At 45.6% G+C, this 18,728-nt stretch overlaps 1 protein-coding gene across 1 annotated transcript; it reads left to right on the plus strand.

Annotated features, from left to right (window-relative positions):
* Nucleotides 1-1,812: 1,812 nt before the first annotated feature.
* On the plus strand, nucleotides 1,813-17,824 carry enc3 (ectodermal-neural cortex 3). Its single transcript, XM_029708178.1, has 3 exons — nucleotides 1,813-2,111; nucleotides 5,650-7,465; nucleotides 17,183-17,824. The coding sequence occupies exons 1-2, from the start codon at nucleotides 2,065-2,067 to the stop codon at nucleotides 7,424-7,426; spliced, it is 1,824 nt and encodes a 607-aa protein (XP_029564038.1). The 5' UTR covers nucleotides 1,813-2,064; the 3' UTR covers nucleotides 7,427-7,465; nucleotides 17,183-17,824.
* Nucleotides 17,825-18,728: the final 904 nt, after the last annotated feature.

The following is an 18,728-nucleotide window of genomic DNA, read 5'->3' on the forward strand; positions in this document are numbered from 1 at the left end:
TACAGGTCCCAGGTCTCTTTGGTGGGGAACACAACACAGGTCCCAGGTCTCTTTGGTGGGGAACACAACACAGGTCCCAGGTCTCTTTGGTGGGGAACACAACACAATACAGGTCCCAGGTCTCTTTGGTGGGGAACACAACACAGGTCCCAGGTCTCTTTGGTGGGGAACACAACACAGGTCCCAGGTCTCTTTGGTGGGGAACACAACACAGGTCCCAGGTCTCTTTGGTGGGGAACACAACACAACACAGGTCCCAGGTCTCTTTGGTGGGGAAAACAACACAGGTCCCAGGTCTCTTTGGTGGGGAACACAACACAGGTCCCAGGTCTCTTTGGTGGGGAACACAACACAGGTCCCAGGTCTCTTTGGTGGGGAACACAACACAATACAGGTCCCAGGTCTCTTTGGTGGGGAACACAACACAGGTCCCAGGTCTCTTTGGTGGGGAACACAACACAGGTCCCAGGTCTCTTTGGTGGGGAAAACAACACAGGTCCCAGGTCTCTTTGGTGGGGAAAACAACACAGGTCCCAGGTCTCTTTGGTGGGGAACACAACACAACACAACACAAGTCCCAGGTCTCTTTGGTGGGGAACACAACACAGGTCCCAGGTCTCAGTCAGACAGACAGACAGACAGACAGACAGACAGACAGACAGACAGACAGACAGACAGACAGGCAGGCAGGCAGGCAGGCAGGCAGGCAGGCAGGCAGACAGACAGACAGACAGACAGACAGACAGACAGACAGACAGACAGACAGACAGACAGACAGGCAGGCAGGCAGGCAGACAGACAGACAGACAGACAGACAGGCAGGCAGGCAGGCAGGCAGGCAGGCAGGCAGGCAGGCAGGGAGGTATTTTCTTATTTGTCATTGTTATTATTTAACCTTTATTTAACTAGGCAAGTCAGGTAGACAGGTAGACAGGCAGACATGTAGACAGGGAGGCAGGCAGACAGGCAGGCAGGTAGACAGGGAGGAAGGTGATGAAGTCTCTTCCCCTCTGGATTGGGACAGTCTGATGCTGCCTAAGGAGTTTTTCCTAGCCACTGTGCTTCTGCCTCTGCATTGCTTGCTCTTTGGGATTTTATGTTTGGTATCTGTAAAGAACTTTGTGACAATTGCTGATGTGAAAAGGTCTTAATAAAATAAATGTGATTGATCGATGCTGCCCCTATCAGGGTTTCTCTCTCTATGTGCTTACATTTGTTTTGTTGGTATGGCATACTATTGGGGAATTTCGAGTTCAGCATCAATGTACAATTCCAGAGATTTCTCTCTGAGCATAAATCCATTCAGTGTTATAATAAAAATGTGTGTTAATTGGAACGGTAATAACTTCTAATTCCCCTAATCTATATCCCTGATTACCATACTAAATCCTTCAGAAAATTACAAGAATTTCCAAAAAACAATGAGCCATAGTCTGTATTATTGGACTTTGACCAACCTTACATTACAATGGGTACTGTACATGTAAGTCAGTAGTAGTACAATAGCCGTCTTTTGTCTGTAGACATGCAAGCATACTGGTGAAGTGTATAGCAAACCCTTATAAAACTGTTTCATTACAGAAATCATATATGTTAAATAAACAACGATAAAACAGCTTGACTAAGTATTGGTAATGTTTTCTATCAATATCTGTCACAAAATTGATATGTAATTGCCTAGTTACATAAAGGTTAAATAAATACAAAATATATTTAAAAAAAATAGCAGTATATTAATCTATTATTCAATTGTCCAGGGGGGAAATCTCAAACTTTCGTCTCTGCTGTGATTGGACGAGAGCATGCATAGAGATGAGTAGGAGGGGCGTGTGGAGCTGTAACTTGGGCTTCGTTACAGCTGGGGGTATTGTCTCCAACGCAGACGCACTGTCAACAACTTTACAAACGCTTACATTTAGTGTGTATTAAAAACACTAAGAAATATAACAGATGGGTTACCAGTGTTCCATCTCTCTAGGAGAAACATCGTCTGATCTTCGTTATTTAGAAAGCTATTTCGTGAACTAATACATCAAACTCACGAAGAAGTTGGGTGCCCATTGCATGGTGTTTTGGTCGGATATTCCTGCATTGCTCCAAGACGATTTTAGGTAAGGATTTGTTTCGATCACAGAGATACGTTCTTGTTTGACACTTCTTGTACTTTCCGAAACATAACTATAGCTGCTTGTAACATCCGATCCGTTGATCCGGAGCTTGTAATAGTAGCCGTGTATGTTTGCCAGGCTGATCTAAGTTCAGAAGAAGCTGAACGCATGCTGGACATGGTTTACATTTAAAGACTGTCTTTGGCGGCTACTAATAAGTATGCACAAAAGACTGCACAAAACCAATGGGATTTCACTCTGTGTCGTGTTGGAGTCCTTGTACCTCGGGAAGTTTGGTTAAGCACAATGTTTGTATTTTTTTCTTAACCTTTTTATTCTTGGCCCTTATTCTATTAATGTATTGATTTGCAGGTGTTTTGGGGACTTTAATAAGCCTCATGAAATGTGAATATTTCCATTTTTTTTTTTTAAATAGTTACCTCTGCCCGTCAAGCAATTAAATGTTTTCTGAAATAACTACAATTTAATTGTATATAATTTGTTGAAGAAAGACTTTTTTTTAAAGTTAGCTAATTTGCTTTTAGTGTTGACCAATTTGTAGCCTGAAGGTGATGTTCTGTAAGGAGTTGGGTTTTCAACAGGGGGGTGAATGTGTTGCCTGTGGCACCGTTTAATATGAGCTGGATACCGAGGGAACAGTCACGGTTAGCGCGGTGATTCATAGGCGTAAAGTGCTGATAAAAGCCAGGAAAGGGATGTCCACACCCAGGTAGCGTACTTATTCACCTCATCTGGTTTTATCTAATGTAACTAGGTATTTAATGAGGATTAAATTCTATTTTTATTCATTTGTCAGTAATTAATTGATTACTGGTAGATTTTTGACAGATGATTTTTGATTCCCTTGTTGCCAGTGTGTAAACACAAACCTTATCATGTATCATTTCATCTTCCAAGTCCAGAGTTCATTTCCGGATCCATCCTAGTGATAAGAGATGATGGCTTTATAGACTAATGACATTTAGTGGCCAGGCTTGTATTTATTCAGAATGGGAGTGTCAGGGTTACATTTTAATGTTTGCTTTAACATCTATGCTGGCAGGGTAAGGGCTTCTTTACACTACTTTGACAACACAAACAAGGTCCAATAATACACTTTTGGACAACCTGACCAAATTCACATAGACGTACATGTGTGTTTATAGATCTGTCATTCTCATTCATAGCAAGTCTAAGAAGCAGATCTGTTCTATGTGCGCTATTTCTATACATAAGTTACGTTTAAAAAAATAAATAGTTTTAGATGGTACAATGATTATCTAAACTATACTTTATTGTTTTGTAGCAAACTGAAAATAGGAATACTTAGAATTTTAGGAACCAGGAAATTGCCGAGAGATATCTCCCAAGTGCATCTCTAAAATATCTGTTAAAGAGAGATCTACTACCACATCCCCTCTGAGTGTTGGTGTAAAGACAAGGCCACACCTCGCCCCTTCCAGAAAGCTCTTTTTAAAAACGACGGATCCGGATCACGTTCTGCACACGTTATTTTACGCCTTCGTAGCTGCTGCTCCCCCCTTCACGTTTATCTTTACGCACCTTCTTTTTAACCACCATGATGTAGCCAATGTCTCGGCCTCAAATTTCTTAACAGCTTAAATAAAATACAACATTTTGGCGATTTGAACGAACAATCCAAAACATGTATATTATGAAGGCTATAACTTTGTCTGTCAGTTTTAACTGACATTGTAGTTGCACAACCCAGTCCCCTAGTTTGGACACGTTTTCTGATGCATGCTAATCTTTTTATAGTTGCTGCCATATCTTCCTATATCATTCCTGGAAGAAGAAGAAAGAAAAACACGACTTGTCTGCCTACTGCGCATCTTATCCAATGTTTGCGATGATGATGATGGAAAAAGTAATGTACAATCGCCAATTAGACTGCGCGTCTGTCTAGCAGCGGGACGTATATCTGTAGTGGCGAGAGTAAATCAGCTGCATGTAACTCAGCATCTAAGAACAGGAAATCGCGTTTTTGTATCAGTGCTTGTGTTTGAAATACTGACGACGACAAAAGTTTGTACGAATATGTTGATAATGTAAATCGCTGCATGTAGCCTACTCCCCTCCTGAAAAAAGAAAGAACATGACTTCGCGTTTGTGCTTAAAAGCCTAGTGAGGTGATGCAATAGTAAGAACAGTTTTGTGTAAAACATGAAGTTTGTAGTCTTCACCAGGGACCAGACAAAGGCGATCAAGCCAGGCGGAAGTGGAGCACTCAGCATATATCAGCAGTGGTGGAAAAAGTACCCAATTGTCATACTTGAGTAAAAGTAAAGATACCTTCATTAAAAATGGCTAAAGTGAAAGTCACCCAGTAAAAAACGACTTGAGTAAAAGTATTTGGTTTTAAATCTACTTAAGTATCAACTGTACATGTAATTGCTAAAATATATTTAAGTATCAAAAGTAAAAGTATAAATCATTTCAAATTCCTTATGTTAAACAAACCAGATTGCACAATTTTTCTTGTTTTTAAAATGTACAGATAGCCAGGGGCACACTCCAACATGTACAAACCAAGCATTTGTGTTTAGTGAGTCTTCCAGATCAGAGGCAGTAGGGATGACCAGGCATGTTCTCTGTTTAGTGAGTCCTCCAGATCAGAGGCAGTAGGGATGACCAGGCATGTTCTCTGTTTAGTGAGTCCACCAGATCAGAGGCAGTAGGGATGACCAGGCATGTTCTCTGTTTAGTGAGTCTTCCAGATCAGAGGCAGTAGGGATGACCAGGCATGTTCTCTGTTTAGTGAGTCTTCCAGATCAGAGGCAGTAGGGATGACCAGGGATGTTCTCTGTTTAGTGAGTCCACCAGATCAGAGGCAGTAGGGATGACCAGGGATGTTCTCTGTTTAGTGAGTCTTCCAGATCAGAGGCAGTAGAGATGACCAGGGATGTTCTCTGTTTAGTGAGTCTTCCAGATCAGAGGCAGTAGGGATGACCAGGGATGTTCTCTGTTTAGTGAGTCTTCCAGATCAGAGGCAGTAGGGATGACCAGGGATGTTCTCTGTTTAGTGAGTCTTCCAGATCAGAGGCAGTAGGGATGACCAGGGATGTTCTCTGTTTAGTGAGTCCACCAGATCAGAGGCAGTAGGGATGACCAGGCATGTTCTCTTGATAAGTGTGTGAGTTGGACCATTTTTCTGTTCTGCTAAGCATTCAAAATGTAACGTGTACTTTTGGATGTCAGGGAAAATGTAAAAAGTAAATAATTTTATTTGGGAATGTAGTGGAGTGAAAGTTGTTCAAAATATAAATAGTGAAGTGCTCACACATGAAACAGGAATGTGGATTTGGCCACACCACATCCCAAGGCTAGTGTAAACAGAAGTTGCAAATCTGATGTTGAAGAGCGATAGATCTCACTAGACATATTTTAGTAATGTAAATGTCCCTAATAAGTCTGTAAAGAGAGCGGAACATATTTTGATATCCAAGACCATGTCAAGCCTGTAAAGCTAAAGAAATATATGGAGATATATTTACTAACATTTTGTTTGTTTGCCCTCCAGGTCCAAGATGTCTGTGAGCAACCACGAAAACAGGAAGTCCCGCTCTAGCTCTGGCTCCATGAACATCCAGCTATTCCACAAGACGTCTCATGCAGACAGCCTCCTGACCCAGCTCAACCTGCTCCGTAAGCGAAGAGTCTTCACTGATGTGGTCCTGAGGGCCGGGAACCGTGTCTTCCCTTGCCACCGTGCAGTACTGGCCTCCTGCAGCCGCTACTTTGAGGCCATGTTTAGCGGAGGCCTGAGGGAGAGCCGCGATGCCGAGGTCAACTTCCACGACTCGCTGCACCCGGAGGTGCTGGAGTTGCTGTTAGACTATGCCTACTCGGCCCGCGTCATCATCAACGAGGAGAACGCAGAGTCCCTTCTGGAGGCCGGGGACATGCTCCAGTTTCACGACATCCGAGACGCCTGCTCTGAGTTCCTAGAGAAAAACCTGGCACCGTCCAACTGCCTGGGCATGATGCTGCTGTCAGACGCCCACCAGTGCCAGCGGCTCTACGAGCTCTCCTGGAGGATGTGCCTGGCCAACTTCGCCACCCTCAACGGGACAGAGGACTTCCTTAGTCTCCCTAAAGACAAGGTTCAGGAGCTTGTGTTTAGCGAGGAACTGGAGGTGGAGGATGAGAGCCTGGTGTACGAGGCTGTGATAGACTGGGTAAAGGCGGACATAGAGAGGAGGCTGGGTGACCTGCCGGAGCTGCTGCGCTGTGTGCGCCTGGCCCTGCTACCCGAGACATACCTGCTGAAGAACGTGGCCTCTGAGGAGCTGGTGATGGGACACAAAGTGGGCCGGGAGATCGTGGAAGATGCAGTGCGATGTAAGATGAGGATCCTCCAGAACGACGGCATTGTGACGGGGTTCTGTGCCAGGCCCAGGAAGGTCAGCCAGGCCCTGCTTCTCCTGGGAGGTCAGACCTTCATGTGTGACAAGGTGTACATGATCGACAACAAGACCAAGGAGATCACCCCCAAAACGGACATCCCCAGCCCTCGTAAGGAGTGCAGCGCCTGTGCCATTGGCTGCAAGGTCTACGTGACTGGGGGGAGGGGCTCTGAGAACGGGGCCTCCAAAGACATGTGGGTCTACGATACCCTGCATGATGAGTGGTCTAAAGCCGCGCCCATGCTGGTGGCCAGGTTCGGACACGGGACAGCTGAGCTTGACCACATCCTGTACGTTGTAGGTGGACACACCTCTCTGGCCGGCTCCTTCCCAGCCTCTCCGTCAGTCTCTCTCAAACAGGTGGAGCAGTATGACCCACAGACCAACAAGTGGATCCTTGTAGCTCCTCTCAGAGAGGGGGTTAGCAATGCTGCAGTGGTGGGGGCCAAGAACAAGCTGTTTGTCTTCGGGGGCACCAGCGTCAACCGAGATAAGTTTCCCAAGGTGCAGTGCTTCGACCCGGTCCAGAACAGGTGGACGGTGCCTGCTTCCTGCCCTCAGCTCTGGCGCTACACGGCGGCGGCTGTCGTAGGAAGCCACGTTGTAGTGATCGGTGGAGACACAGAGTTCTCTGCCAGCTCGGCCTACCGCTTCAACAGTGAGACCTTCCAGTGGTCCAAGTTCGGGGATGTGATGGCCAAGAGGATCAGCTGTCACGCGGTGGCGTCGGGCAATCGGCTGTACGTGGTGGGGGGATACTTTGGGGCTCAGAGGTGCAAGACCCTGGACTGTTACGACCCCTCTACAGACTCATGGGATAGCGTGACCAGCGTGCCCTACTCGCTGATCCCCACAGCTTTCGTTAGTACCTGGAAGTACCTCTCAGCGTAGTGACGGGGCAAAAGGAAGAAGTGGCTGTTAGGATCATTGGTGAGTGGCTTCTTCAAACACGTACAAAACATAACAGGTCACACAGACCCAGGTTAAACTCTAAAAACAATGAGAAGGGGAAATTGCAGTGTCTCAAAGTCATTGGGGAGATGAATTGATAAACCCATATTAAGAGGGCGGCACAGGCAAGGACATCTTTGTAAAGAAACATGGAAATGAGGAGACGGTTTATCTCTGCAGAGCTATTAAAGAGATTCATCACAGACAAAACAAATCCATGTGTTTCAAATCGAACTTCGGCAATGGAAACAAACTAATGAAAGAAAGAAAAAAACCAATTGTTAACACATGCGTCCCCCTCTAGATCGACCCAAATCCTATAAATCTGGAGGACAGTGCGTAGGCGTGTAGGAAGAGGTCAAGTCACGTTGTTCCACTCTGGTCTCAGTCGATATTAAAGCATCGCTCTCCTTCATAGTTGTTCCCCTTTACTACACTATGGCCTTAATACAAATAGTTGACTGGATTTATATAGCTTTCCAGGTGCTCGAGGACTTTACAACACTTTCGGTCGGGCGAGATCAGTCATTTGTCCTCTTGTCAGTCCAGTATCAGTGACCCCAGGCACAGGTGGACATCAGAAAGGACCGACAAACAGTTTCAGTCCTCTGTTGTCATGGTTGTCATGGTTGCCGATGATTACAGCGTTATCTAATCGGGGCCTCTGGCTGGGTCTCTGGCTGGGTGTTGGATGATAAACATGGAGAAGTCGATAGTTTATGGAGCAGTAGGAAATAGGAATGTCAGTCTGGCAGTAATTACAGACACACAGAGCCGCTCCACGTCGCTCTAGCCCTCAATCACTTTCAGCACAGGAGCAAGACAGAGTTCAGGCCAGTGCTTGCAATACACTGCAGTTCCTTGGTGAGGAGTGTGCAATATCTGTGAGCTGGTCCCAGGCCTCAGGCTCTATCCTCTAGATCCTAGGATGTGGCAACAGGGGCGTCAATTTGGTATGGCAGTCGCAACCACAATTTACACTGAACAGAAACATAAATGCAACACGTAAAGTGTGTTGGTCGCATATTTCACAAGTTGAAATAAAAGATACCAGAAATGTTCCGTACGCACATAAAGCTTTTCTCTCAAATCTGGTGCACTAATTTGTTTACATCCCTGTTTGTGAGCATTTCTTCTTTGCCAAGATAATCCATTCACGTGACAGGTGTGGCATATCAAGAAGCTGATTAAACAGCATGATCATTACACAGGTGCATCTTGTGCTGGGTACAGTAAAAAGCCACTCTAAAATGTGCAGTTTTGTCTCACAACACAATGCCACTGATGTAGCAAGTTTTTGGCGCATGCAATTGGCATGCTGACTGCAGGAATGTCCACCAGAGCTGTTGCCAGATAATTTAATGTTAATTTCTCTACCATAAGCCGGCTCCAACGTCATTTTAGAGAATTTGGCAGTATTCCAACGGGACGGGATCGTCAGAGACCAGACAGCAGATGAAGAATTTTTGCGTGCTCGTTGTCCTCACCAGGGTCTTAACCTGACTGCAGTTTGGCGTCGTAACCAATTTAAAAAATATTTATTATTTAAAAAAAAAATCTGTTCAAATACTCACCTTCGATGGCCACTGGCATGCTAAGTAAGTGTGCTCTTCATGGAATAATCCCAGTTTCAACTGGGCCGGGCAGATGACAGCGTGTATGGCGGTTTGCTGATGTCAACGTTGTGAACAGAGTACCCCATGGTGGCAGTGGGGTTATGGTATGGGCAGACATAAGCTTTTATCGATGGCAATTTGAATGCACAGAGATCCTGAGGCCCATTGTTGTGCCATTCATCCATCACCTCACGTTTCAGCATTATAATGCACAGCCTCATGTCGCAAACATTGGTACACAATTCCTGGAAGCTGAAAATGTCCCAGTTCTTCCATGGCCTGCATACTCGCCAGACATGTCACCCATTGAGCATGTTTGGGATGCTCTGGATCGATGTGTAATACTGCGTGTTCCAGTTCTCGCTAATATCCAGCAACTTCGCACTGCCATTGAAGAAGAGTGGGACAATATTCCACAGGCCACAGTCAACAGCCTGATCAACTCTATGTGAAGGAGATGTGTCGCGCTGCATGAGGTAAATGATGGTCACACCAGATACTGACTGGCTTTCTAATCCACCCCTACCACTTTACTTTTTTTTTTTTAGGTATCTGTGACCAACAGATGTATGTCTGTATTCCAAGTCATGTGAAATCCATAGATTAGGGCTTAATGAATTTATTTCAAATGACTGATTTCCTTTTATATGAACTGTAACTCAGTAAAATTGTTAATTTTAGCATGTTCCGTTTTATATTTTCAGTGTAAAATGCGCTATTAAAATCATTCCAATCCTGATTTTAAAAGGCAAATGCAGTTTAGCGGTATTGGCAGGCTGATTTGAGGACCATGTGGACGACCTGGGAGCGGGAGGGAAGGATGTTTGAATGGCTGGCTTTATCGATGCCGTGAACAGCTCAACTTTTTCTTAAAACAGTGCAGAGGTATAGATGGCTGTAGGTAACTATTGTTTTGACTTGACATGAAACTAAACTGGGAGGATGACTGGCAGTAGGATGACAAGTCCTCAACTGGCAGCTTCATTAAATAGTACTCACAAAACACCAGTCTCAACGTCAACAGTGAAGAGGTGACACTGGGATGCTGTCTGTTTTTGCCCATCTTAATCTTTGATATGGCTGAGATGGTTTTTTTTTTCCTTTGCAACTCTGCCTAGAAGGCCAGCATCCCGGAGTCGCCTCTTCACTGTTGACGTTGAGACTGGTGTTTTGCGGGTACTATTTAATGAAGCTGCCAGTTGAGGACTTGTGAGGCATCTGTTTCTCAAACTAGACACTCTAATGTACTTGTCCTCTTGCTCAGTTGTGCACCGGGGCCGCCCACTCTTTCTATTCTGGTTAGAGCCAGTTTGCGCTGTTCTGTGAAGGGAGTAGTACTCAGCGTTGTACGAGATCTTCAGTTTCTTGGCAATTTCTCGCACGGAATAGCCTTCATTTCTCAGAACAAGAATAGACTGACGAGTTTCAGAAGAAAAGGTCTTTGTTTCTGGCCATTTTGAGCCTGTAATTGAACCCACAAATGCTGATGCTCCAGATACTCAACTAGTCTAAAGAAGGCCAGTTTTATTGCTTCTTTAATCAGCACAACAATTTTCAGCTGTGCTAACATAATAGCAGAAGGGTTTTCCAATGATCAATTAGCCTTTTTAAAATGATAAACTTGGATTAGCTAACACAATGCGCCATTGGAACACAGAAGTGATGGTTGCTGATAATGGGCCTCTGTATGCCTATGTAGATATTCCATAAAAATCTGCCGTTTCCAGCTACAATAGTCATTTACAACATTAACAATGTCTACACTGTATTTCTGATCAATTTGAGGTCATTTTAATGGACAAAATTTGATTTTCTTTAAAAAACAAGGACATTTCTAAGTGACTCAACTTTTGAACACGTGTGTGTGTGTGTGTGTGTGTGCGCGCGCGCACTTCATGTTGGTGGCACTTTAATTGGGAAGGATGGGCTCGTGGTAACGGGTGGAATAGAATTAAAAATATGTTTCTCCCAAGGCTGTCAACTTTCAACCAGGGTAGAAAAAAACCATGGGTTTTTCTCTCCCTCGTGTTGACAACACTCCAGTTGGCTGCTAGAGACTTCACTACAAATTTGTAGTAAAAACATTTTGGGAGTTTGACTGCTCTGAGGGTTGATCACTTACATCTCGTAGTCTTGACTCTGTTGTAAAGTACCATTTGTTTTTAGCTTGTAGCTAGCTGGCTGTTTTGGATTCAAATAATGCAGCCTGGGTTTCATCGGTCAGGATTTTTTATTTATTTTTTAAATACTGCATGTTGCGTCCAGAGATGACAGAAGAGGCTCAGGGACTGTTCTTAAAGGTCAACTTCGGGCAAAAAAAGTGTCTTTAAACGGTGTAACTGATCAATGCACCATCATACCAGGTCATTTTAACGCTTTTAAAACAAAAGAAAAATGGATGAATACGTTTTTTTGTTTTTCTACAGAAGGGCCATTTCTTACCGCTCTCTACAGCTTCTGTTCAAAAACAAATCCTGTGAAATGACATTCAACACTTACTGGCAAGCTCCAACTGGCTGGCTGGCTAGCCTCAACTGGCTAGCCTCAACTGGCTAGCCTCAACTGGCTAGCCTCAACTGGCTAGCCTCAACTGGCTAGCCTCAACTGGCTAGCCTCAACTGGCTACTGGCTACATCGGTCGCGGCGTGCATGACCAGAATGACACATCGATGAAACACCAAAGGCCCACCCCATTTCTGTTAGAAAAATAGAAAAAGAGGCGGAGTTTGAGCACGAAAAAAAGTTCCAAGTCAACGTTTAACCACTGCTAAAATGTGGTGGCTGTTTGTGCGCTTTTCAGCAGCGGTGGCATCACACAGGTGGGCGCTACATGTTCGGCAATGGAGGACCAGTAGCTACAGAGGAGCGGGTCCTATGGAGGAACTGACCGGCAGAGAAGCCCTCTGGGTCAATTTGTCACACTGCTTCTCTCTGGCTGTACCATCGATGCTTCCTCCGCTGAAGCTACAAGGCCTTTCCAATCCAAACTGTCTCAACTCCCAGCCTTTCATCTGGAGACGTTCCATCTCAATTTTAAATGTTTTATTTGTTTAGCTTTTTATGCGCTTTGAGATGTATAATGCTTTTCATAACAGAAAATAAAAGTGAAAATTATTATTACTGTGTTTTACATGCTTATGAAACCGCCCTGTCTTCCACTCATACTACAAACACACACCACCCTTTTCCTTCTAATTCTAGAGGAATAAAGGTGTGGCTTTCAGCTCCATTGGTAATGATTTGGGGTGGGGAGATTTGATTTGGGGTGGGGAGATTTGATTTGGGGTGGGGAGATTTGATTTGGGGTGGGGAGACTTGATTTGGGGTGGGGAGATTTGAGTTGTCTTGGCGGTTTCTTCTAGTGTAATGATCAGCTAGTTTTCAGTTGTCTTCTCTCCAGATGGGTCTGACCACAGATTCAGGCTAAAATCCATTCACTCACTGTTGATGCAAAAAATATTTTTGACTGTAAACACTTGTATTATGGTTTGTCGTAGACTCCTAGTCTAGACAAGAAACAATCTGTTTTATTGTAGAGCAGAGGTCTAAGTGTAGGTTGTTGAGTGAGCTCCATTTCTCACACATGGCAGCAGGAACACAAACATTTACACCAGTAATATTACGGCAGGATACCAGTGCAACAGTTTTAACACATTGAAACAAAATGGATACAGCTAAAAACTGTATGAAAGGGAAAAGAATAGGTAAACCTCAAGACTCTCAAACAGAAACCCCTCCTGGATTCACCCCAGAAGGATGGGTTAGGAAGATGAGTAAATGAGACTGACTAAACCATCTAAACTGGAACAACCATTTCAGTAACGGGTGAAATAAGATAAACAGATTGAAATAGTTTCGAAAAACAAATGTTATTTTATCTTTGTATTGCATAAGATTAATGCAAAAACACAGATTTTGAAACAAACACGTTTTGCAACTGCAATAGAGCATGCTGGAGAATATAATGAACGGTGTGGTTTTGAGTTTTTATTCTACACAGTAAGAATCACACTCAACCCTTATTCTACACCACTGAGTGTTAATTTCACTCATTGCAGAGTTAATTGAACTATTTTAGAGTAAAAGAATAGGAACTCTGCTGTAATGACATTATTTCCTGTGGATTTGTTCTGTGTTCCTTTTGCTTGTATAGCACCCTAGAGTAGTTAATCATGAGTTGGGTCTTAGCTGACATATGTTGGAGGGGGGGGGGTATCCTAGCTTAGCCCCGACACTGTGCTGGTGTAGGACTACAGGCAGATAGAATGTAACCGGAGATCTGAGCACAAAGTTCAACAAGGTCTCCTCGAACACCCAACAGTCCTAGCAATGGCTGTTTGTTCTCACCCCCCCCCCCCCCTCTTCTGTCTCCCCTCTTCTTTCTCTGCCCCCCCCTCTCACAAACATCCCAGAAACAGAGGCCCATTTTAACTGTTCCAACTGAAACCTGAGGCGGTGGGCGGCTCTGTGATGGGGCACACCTGGGCAGGGTCATAGGCCGGTGGGCAGGCTTCAGTGGGCCTCCCCCGACTGCTGTTTTTAAAGAAGGGGCCGTGGATGGATGGATGGATGGAGGGAGGGAGGGAGGGAGGGAGGGAGGCCCACTGCCGCCGCTCAATACTAATGTTTTATTAAAGACCACCAGGAACGCTCTCTGAATGAACCTTTTTATAATGGCGTCTGTGTTCAGCATCCCCCCCCCCCTTCCTCGAGAGAGCGAGGGAGAGACTGGGTGAACTCGGGGCACGTGCCCCCACTCAGTCTTCAGTCTCCAGAGTAATCAATCTGTCACGTTTATGGCCCTTGGCGCAGCATCATTTGCATAAAACGAATAGGGTTTTTATTGGCCTTTTCTCCATGGTGCGGAATACAAAGGGAGAAGGTGCTTAAAATGGCCGACTTAATCTTCAGACTATAATTTGATGATCACTTTAAAACAGATGAGTCGGCAGCGCTGTAGGGCTTCTTCAAACGCTTGCAGCCGGTAATAAGTCCGAGTTATTACACTGTGTATCATTGAAGGGGGGTCTTGGTCTGTAACAGCTGTATTCTCTGTCCAACTGTTTAGTCTCGATCCAGTGTCTGCTAGGAACCATGTTTTATGTTAGAATTTTGTCAGGCACAACTTCTGGTAAGACAATGCTCCTTTGCATTAGTATGCTGTCTGACTGTTAGCCCGCGGGCAGAGCTGGGCCGTTAGCCCGCGGGCAGAGCTGGGCCGTTAGCCCGCGGGCAGAGCTGGGCCGTTAGCCCGCGGGCAGAGCTGGGGGGGGTCTAATGAGCAGATGTTTTCAAGGGAAAGGGACACTGCGAAACTGAAATTAGCCACTTGATTACTTCAGTTTGACGCAGCGGGTGTCCGTTGGATTTATGTGACTTCTTTTATGACTGGGTGTGTAGCCTTTGATGCGTTTCTTATCATTAAACACACGCTTGTTCTGGAGATTTCCTTGTAGCTAACAATGATTTAAACATAGAAACCAAGGAACTGGGCAGAGCCAATCAGGTGGCAACTCAGAGACAGAGCGACGATGGGCCATGGTCCAGTGCATTGTGGGGTAGCAGTATTGACTCCGGGTTGGTAGAGGCTGCAGGGTTTTGGTGAAAATACATAATTCTGCCCAGGACTGGAACTACAGTCAACTCCTGATTTTGTGTACACTCAGGCCAAGGCCAAAAGTAGTGTACACTATATAGAGAAAAGGGTGCAGACTCTGGTTAGTCCACTTACTGTCTGTAGTGGACTAACCAGACTCACTGGTATGGGCTGGTGTTAGGAAATGGGTGAAAGGCCAACCTGTGAGGTAACACAGAGGAGAGTTTATGGCTGTTTGACCCTTTACTAATATGAAGAAGAGACAGGCTGAGATGCACACAGACGAGCCTGTGTTCTCTGAGCCTGTCTGATGGTAGTAAAGCTGGTGATCGTTGATCTCTGAGGTTGTAGAGTTTACTTCACCTCATTGGGACCGAGTTGAGATTAGTTGCTTTGCAACGTGAATGCAGCTCAATGTGAAACCTGACTTTAAATAGAAAGATAACTATATTTAAAGGTGCTGTACTTGTGAAACAGTGATAGGGTGGCTGGTAGCAGGGGGGTAGTACTCTTGGTGGGGCTGGGTTTCGTCTTCCACCCTGGTGGTGGTGGGGCTGGGGTTCGTCTTCCACCCTGGTGGTGGTGGGGCTGGGGTTCGTCTTCCACCCTGGTGGTGGTGGGGCTGGGGTTCGTCTTCCACCCTGGTGGTGGTGGGGCTGGGGTTCGTCTTCCACCCTGGTGGTGGTGGGGCTGGGGTTCGTCTTCCACCCTGGTGGTGGTGGGGCTGGGGTTCGTCTTCCACCCTGGTGGTGGTGGGGCTGGGTTCGTCTTCCACCCTGGTGGTGGTGGGGCTGGGGTTCGTCTTCCACCCTGGTGGTGGTGGGGCTGGGGTTCGTCTTCCACCCTGGTGGATTTTTTTATATTTTTTATTAAAAACAGCTGCAGGGATTGCCAGGACACCTACACAGTGACACACACAAACACTCGCTGCAGTGGTGTTATTAGCATATTAGTCAACATAAACAAAACAGTTTTTACATGTATTGTGTAATATGTATGCACTATAGTATGAGAGCAGCAGCCGCTCTCTAGTGCTCATGGTAAGTGGGTACAGGCCTCAGTAGCTGTGATGTGAGGGTGTACCCTCAGTAGCTGGGATGTGAGGGTGTAGCCTCAGTAGCTGTGACGTGAGGGTGTAGCCTCAGTAGCTGTGACGTGAGGGTGTAGCCTCAGTAGCTGTGACGTGAGGGTGTAGCCTCAGTAGCTGTGACGTGAGAGTGTAGCCTCAGTAGCTGTGACGTGAGAGTGTGGCCTCAGTAGCTGTGACGTGAGAGTGCGGCCTCAGTAGCTGTGACGTGAGAGTGCGGCCTCAGTAGCTGGGATGTGAGAGTGCGGCCTCAGTAGCTGGGATGTGAGAGTGCGGCCTCAGTAGCTGGGATGTGAGAGTGCGGCCTCAGTAGCTGGGATGTGAGAGTGCGGCCTCAGTAGCTGGGATGTGAGAGTGCGGCCTCAGTAGCTGGGATGTGAGAGTGCGGCCTCAGTAGCTGGGATGTGAGAGTGCGGCCTCAGTAGCTGGGATGTGAGAGTGCGGCCTCAGTAGCTGGGATGTGAGAGTGCGGCCTCAGTAGCTGGGATGTGAGAGTGCGGCCTCAGTAGCTGGGATGTGAGAGTGCGGCCTCAGTAGCTGGGATGTGAGAGTGCGGCCTCAGTAGCTGGGATGTGAGGGTGTGGCCTCAGTAGCTGATACTGAGGAGACTCAGGCTCCTGCTGTATTACCAGGTTTCCGCTCCGCTCCGAGGTGCGAACTCATTAAGCTGCCTTAAACTTCCCCCAGCAGTCTGTCTGCTGTAACCCACCATGCTTTGGTGTCTGTTAGGCATGCCTATACACACAAACACACACAGCTCCCGCAGACAGAATAGTATTATTTCCCAAAATGCAATTCAGAACATGTAACTTTTTTTTTTTTTTTCTTCAAATGAACTGTTTCATCTTAACAGCAGGGGAAGGAAATTAGATTCTAAAATATCTGGCGCCACAAAGAAAGACTGGAATAAGAGATTCCAGCTGCAGGACCCAGAGGAACCACAATGTAAAATGTACATATCTACAGCTGAACACATTTCTGGCTCCAGAGCTGACAAGCAGTACTTGTGTCGGTCTAGAATCATGATAAGCCTTGATGTGTATTGGTTTATGCCAAAATTAGGGTTAAGGCATATGAGGTATTTTATTTTGAAATCCCCCAAATGTATTTTATTTTTATTTGTAATAATATTACAGCAATACAAAGTAACGGGAACAAATCCTATCCTACATTTGTGGGGATTTGTCTCTGTCATAAAGCATGAATAATGGTATGTTGATGAGCAGGATAAGACTATACTGATGTTTTAATGGTCCACACTGAAGTATCTGCATTCTCACTTCCTGTATATGAGCTGTTGCTAGACATGTGGCAAGTGTTCACAGAAATGTGAATGATTGTCATGGACCAACTCAGAGTTCTTGCTATGCCTAACGCTTATCTTCTTTCTCTCTCAGCGGTGGTGTCTGGAATGCAGGCTTGTCTCCCTTCGGTGGCTGTGGAATGCAGTGGAGGTGTGAGGAGGGGTTGTCAACCCTGCCCTCCAGGCCTGCAGTCAGAAGAGAATCACGTGTCCCCAGCTGCAGAGCAGTAGCGTGGCTAAACTGGGCCTAAGGTCGGGTGAGGAGAGGAGCGGCCTGTCCCTCCCAGCCCACCTCATCTGATGTTTCCTCTGCTGGTTAACTTTCCGTCTAGTTACTGGCTTGAGCTGTACCAGACCGGGGGGGGGGGGGGGGAAAGAGAGGTATGCTGCAGGCTAAGGAATGCCAGGCTGGGACTGTGCTACAGAGGAAAATGGACGCCGTACTGCACATCCCTCTGAGTCCTGGGGCTCATAATGTGTTTATGACTGCTCCACTTCAGTCCTGCTAGACTGATTTTTATGCTCTGATCATAGTGTCAGTCAAACAGAATCTGTTCTATTTTATTCTATTTCTACGTTTCAGAGACTCTTATCAACACCAGATTGGCTGCAGCCGAGGAGAGGATTGATTGTGATGTCACTGCCACATTGGTTCTCCTGCTCTGACAGAGAAGGGCATGGGGTCTGGTCCACTGGGGTCTGGTCCACTGGGGTCTGGTCCACTGGGGTCTGGTCCACTGGGGTCTGGTCCACTGGGGTCTGGTCCACTGGGGTCTGGTCCACTGGGGTCTGGTCCACTGGGGTCTGGTCCACTGGGCTCCTCCAAACACTGGGTTATTGACTGTGTTCCTCAGGTGGCATTTGTTGAACTAGTGACAAACTCAAGGAGGCCTTGTCCACGTTAGTTAGGAGGGAGTTAATTTAGGGAAGTGAAGTGTATGATTAGTGTATGGTTAGTTAGGAGGGAGTTAATTTAGGGAAGTGAAGTGTATGATTAGTGTATGGTTAGTTAGGAGGGAGTTAATTTAGGGAAGTGAAGTGTATGATTAGTGTATGGTTAGTTAGGAGGGAGTTAATTTAGGGAAGTGAAGTGTATGATTAGTGTATGGTTAGTTAGGAGGGAGTTAATTTAGGGAAGTGAAGTGTATGATTAGTGTATGGTAGTTAGGAGGGAGTTAATTTAGGGAAGTGAAGTGTATGATTAGTGTATGGTTAGTTAGGAGGGAGTTAATTTAGGGAAGTGAAGTGTATGATTAGTGTATGGTTAGTTAGGAGGGAGTTAATTTAGGGAAGTGAAGTGTATGATTAGTGTATGGTTAGTTAGGAGGGAGTTAATTTAGGGAAGTGAAGTGTATGATTAGTGTATGGTTAGTTAGGAGGGAGTTAATTTAGGGAAGTGAAGTGTATGATTAGTGTATGGTTAGTTAGGAGGGAGTTAATTTAGGGAAGTGAAGTGTATGATTAGTGTATGGTTAGTTAGGAGGGAGTTAATTTAGGGAAGTGAAGTGTATGATTAGTGTATGGTTAGTTAGGAGGGAGTTAATTTAGGGAAGTGAAGTGTATGATTTTGTGCATAGAACAATCTTCCTGTTTATTTTTAGACTTGGACTCGGACTTCCCTCAATTTTGGTCAAGTAAAT

The sequence above is a fragment of the Salmo trutta genome, chromosome 22, assembly GCF_901001165.1.
Source record: "Salmo trutta chromosome 22, fSalTru1.1, whole genome shotgun sequence".
NCBI classification, from domain to species: domain Eukaryota; kingdom Metazoa; phylum Chordata; class Actinopteri; order Salmoniformes; family Salmonidae; genus Salmo; species Salmo trutta.